The sequence below is a fragment of the Suricata suricatta genome, chromosome 5 (assembly GCF_006229205.1).
Source record: "Suricata suricatta isolate VVHF042 chromosome 5, meerkat_22Aug2017_6uvM2_HiC, whole genome shotgun sequence".
Lineage (NCBI taxonomy): Eukaryota > Metazoa > Chordata > Mammalia > Carnivora > Herpestidae > Suricata > Suricata suricatta.
The window spans coordinates 150486896-150488962 of NC_043704.1; the positions used below are offsets into that span (position 1 = coordinate 150486896).

A 2067-nucleotide genomic window follows, 5' to 3' on the forward strand; every position below is an offset into this window, starting at 1 on the left:
GCCCTAGGTGATCGTGTGATGAAATGAGACTCTGGGTGAATTGTTTCTCTCCTCCCTGTTCTCTTGTTCGGGTAGATTCCAGGTGAGGAGGTCCTGGGTTCAAGGGCAAGTGCTGTGCGTATGTTCAAGGCTTTAATTGATTGTTTTGCAGAAGAGGCAAGTCCGTGCAGCACCCACCCCCCAGGAGAATAGCAGAGAGCAAGGACCCAGGGCACTCGTGGGCCTCGGGTCTGGACGGCAGTGCTGGCAGTTGCGCTGATGAGCGATCTGAGTTCAGACAGGAGTTGAGGCTTCCCTGACCTGTGCAGGGGCGAGTCGCCTGCAGGGCCAGGCCTCCCAGAGGAAGGCTGACTGTCCTTCCCCGCCCCCCCAGCCTGTGGACCCCTCCTCCATCACCTTGGTGACCCTTGGCTCCTCATCAAAGGAGATGCTGTTTGAAGCAGGTCCCTGACCCTGGGTCCTCGAGCCTTCCAGTTTCTTCCAGAACGTCACCCCTGAGGACCCAGGCAGCATGAGTCTGGCTCTCTTCGGGCCCTCCACCTCCCTGGATGACCAGCAACACTGGGTCCTCGTGACCTGCCAGGCCGTGGGGAGCAGGTGAGAGCATGGCCCCCCCTAGACCCACTTCGTGCAGAGCGAGGGGTGCAAAGTCTCATTCCCTGAGCACCTCGCTGTGCTTAGCTCACCATTTCACAGACAGGCAAACTGAGGCTCGGTGAGGTGGGATGACTGAGCGGATGCAGGCAGGTCGACCCCGGGGGAGCAGCTGGCACCCTCCTGACACCTGGCGGCTTGACGGGGGCGCGCCAGTCTCAGCTCCCTCTCCCCTGCTGGGGGGCCTTGTCTCTCTCTGGGACGCATCATTTCCCACCACCAGATCAGAGGATGGCACGAGACCGGGGGTCGCGACCAGAGGCCCCCGGATCCAAGTGAGCGTGGCCTTGGCATGGATCCAGCAGATGGTTTTTGGTGTTTCAGGATAAGCCAGGAATTCCAATACTTTGTTTTTTTGTGAAATCTTGTGACTTTTGTTTTTCACAACGCTAAATGAAAACCCAAAAATATGAGAGATTGGGTGGACAGAACACACCAGGACTGTGACCTGGGCTGGAAGGGGCAGGACAGAATGACAGCTACCCACCAGGGCCCTGTGCCTGGCACCCGGGAGGCTCAGAGCCGCCGCACAAAGTGAGGTGGGAGGCCAGCCCGAGCCAAGAACAATAGGAGAGGGGCCCCCGGGGGCTCAGCCGGGGGCGCGTCAAGTCTTGACTTCAGCTCAGGTCATGACCCCAGGGTCGTGGTATGGAGCCTTGTGTCGGGCTCTGCACACAGCATGGAGCCTGCCTGAGATTCTCTTTCTTTCTCCCTCTGCCCCTTCCCCTACTCCCGTGCTCTCCCTTTCTCCAAAATAAAAAAAATTTTAATGTCCTTTTTTTAAAATTTATTTTTGAGAGAGAAAGAGAGTGTGAGCAGGGAAGGGGCAGAGAGACAGGGAGCCACGGAATCTGAAGCAGGCGCCAGGCTCTGAGCCGTCAGCACAGAGCCTGACGTGGGGCTCGAACCACGAACAACAAGATCATGACCTGAATTGAGGTCGTACGCTCAACCGACTGAGCCACACGGGCACCCCTAAAATAAAATGTTAAAAGAAAATTTAAAAAAAAGCAAGAAGGATAGGAGAGAACTCACATCTTTGGGGAAGGGGAGAATCCCCTCGTACACGTAATAGTGTCAGCTGGTGTGAAAACACACGCACAACCACCCAGGGTGCCCTCATGAAGCTGGCACACCGGGCCTCCCTTGTTGTGAGCAGAAAGGACACAGTGAGAGGCCCTAATTCTCACTGGTTACTTTTTTTTTTTTGGTTAATAAGGAAAAGAACTACCATAGCATGCTACGAGCAAACTCGGTCCAGTAGGAAGCTAGAGGACGCTCTTCTCCTGGCTAGGCTTGCTCCTCCTTGTCCCGCCCGAGGCCTCTGAACAGAGCCTGTTGGTGGGTGAGACGGTATTGAGAAGGGGACGGGCTCTCTAACCTCTGGAGCAACCCTCAGTCTTGTAGTGCGGC

General features: G+C 56.2%; 1 protein-coding gene across 1 annotated transcript in view; it reads right to left on the reverse strand.

The window, feature by feature from the left end:
• Positions 1-1944: 1944 nt before the first annotated feature.
• Positions 1945-2067, reverse strand: part of LOC115291293 (anoctamin-10) — a 41717-nt gene continuing 41594 nt past the window's right edge. The window contains exon 9 of the mRNA XM_029938781.1: positions 1945-1989. Within this exon, the coding sequence (XP_029794641.1) occupies positions 1945-1989 (45 nt within the window). The remainder of the gene's footprint in view (positions 1990-2067) is intronic.